At 61.5% G+C, this 1780-nt stretch overlaps 1 protein-coding gene across 1 annotated transcript in view; it reads right to left on the bottom strand.

Annotated features, from left to right (window-relative positions):
* PPARGC1B (PPARG coactivator 1 beta) overlaps positions 1–1780 on the bottom strand; it is a 49174-nt gene that overhangs the window by 7534 nt on the left and 39860 nt on the right. Inside the window, exons 4-5 of the mRNA XM_031055229.1 lie at positions 824–934; positions 10–102 (exon numbers count right to left, since the gene is read on the bottom strand). Of these exons, the coding sequence (XP_030911089.1) occupies positions 10–102; positions 824–934 (204 nt within the window). The remainder of the gene's footprint in view (positions 1–9; positions 103–823; positions 935–1780) is intronic.

Here is a 1780-nt window from a genome sequence, read left to right as displayed (position 1 = left end):
ATGGGAGCAGCAGGTTCTGGAGGTGAGGTGCCGGTGCAGCTCCGTGCAGCTGCGGCTCTGTGCCTGCGGGACGCTCGCCCTCCTGTCCCGGGGACCCTCCAGCTTTCCAGAGGAGAGAGGAGAGAGGAGAGAGTCAGCCCTGAGCCCCACAGCCACAGCCCTGGGGGGAGGCTGACAGAGCCCCCCCACACCCTCACACCCCTCAGTTGTGTCTCACCAGCACCCCGACCTCCCTGGGGTCAGCCCCGTGCCCCGAGTGCTGCCCCTCCTGCAGGCAGGGATGCTCCTGCTCCCCAGGAGGGATCTGCTGCTCTTCCCACACAATCTAATTGGCCAGGCCTAATGCACTGCACAATTACCATTAGCAAAGCAGGAAAATCTCTGGTGGCACCTTCTGCCGGGTTTCAGATCAGCTCAAGTGTTGGGGTGGGCTCTGCAGTACGACAGGCAGCGACTCCTGGCCAAAGGCCTTGGCTTGGGCTGAGAGCCAGCATGGAGGGGGCAAGGGGGTGACCAGGGATGGAGCACACGGGGCTTTCACAAAGGGGTGCTCAGGGAAGTTGGGAGAGGCCAAACCCCCCTGGGGTCAAGTGAGATCAAGGTGCTTCTTAGCACAGCACAGAGTCTAAAGTTTTGCAGAGCCCAGACTGCATCAGACAGGGATGGGAGCACTGTGGGTGACAGTCCGTGCCTGTCCCCAACGCCTTGCCCAGCCCAGAGGCTGCTCACAGTCCCCAACACCATCCCTTGGGCCAGCTCCCAGGAGGTGGGTGCTGCAGGCACCTCCCTGGAGGTGTGTGTGCTGCAGGGGCTCAGGGAGTACCTTAGTGCAGGGCCGTGGGGGCCGGGACTTTGGGGTCCCCGGGCGCCGGGCGCTCCCGTCCCGCTGGGCCTCGCAGCTCGGAGGGGACGGAGACAGGAGCAGCTTCTTCAGCTGCAGAGAGAAGGGGCAAGAAAAGGAGTCGGCATCGCAGCGAGGGCAGGAGAAAACGTCCCATGGCTCATGCGTGAGCACATCCATCCCCGAGCATCCCACCCAAAAATGGGGCAAAAAAAAATACCAGGCAGGGAGGGTTAGGCTTAGCAGTTGCCACCCCAGGTGGCTGTGGGGCAGGTGCGTGGCTGTGTGCAGCCCTGTGGGGGTCAGGGCTGTCCCCACAGCATTCAGCCCAGGGACCCCAGGCAGGTTGGGGCAGTGTGCAGGCAGGAGTTTACTTCCCAGGGACAGCCCCACTCGGGTCAGACACACAGGAGCTGCCGTGGCATCCCAACTTCTCACTCCATCAGCTCTGCCCTGAGGTGACAGAGGATTTACACTGGTGTGAGTGATGGGTTTGGACAGCTCGCTGAGTCTCCGTGTGAGGCTCATTTAGCCAAAACATCCAGTGAGGGCCTCGACTCATTAACGAGCTTTCAAGGCTCTTTGGAGATGCAAATCCCTGTGGGATCTGTCAGGATCTCCCCCAGCACCGTGTCACACGCATGGGCGCTGGAGCGGGGTTTTCCCCAGCTCACCCGCAGTGCCACCCCTTCTGATGGCAGGGCCAGCACTTTATCCTTCTACTCAACCCCAAGTTTGGTCAGGGGGAGTGACAAAAAAACCCAGACCCCACACCCAGCAACAACAATTGAGATTGTGCCCGTGTGGCGCTAACAACCGGAGGCGACAACAGCTCAACAGCAAGACGACTGCGTAGGCACCGGGGACTGCAGGAGAGACAGGTCTGGGGGGCTGGGGCTGATAGAAAAGGCATGCCCGGGTCAGGGTCTGCCAGGAAAT

This window comes from Geospiza fortis, unplaced genomic scaffold, assembly GCF_000277835.1.
Source record: "Geospiza fortis unplaced genomic scaffold, GeoFor_1.0 scaffold55, whole genome shotgun sequence".
Classification (NCBI taxonomy): domain Eukaryota; kingdom Metazoa; phylum Chordata; class Aves; order Passeriformes; family Thraupidae; genus Geospiza; species Geospiza fortis.
The sequence above is the reverse complement of the archived record's forward strand: the minus strand, read 5'-3'. Positions and strand labels throughout refer to the sequence as shown.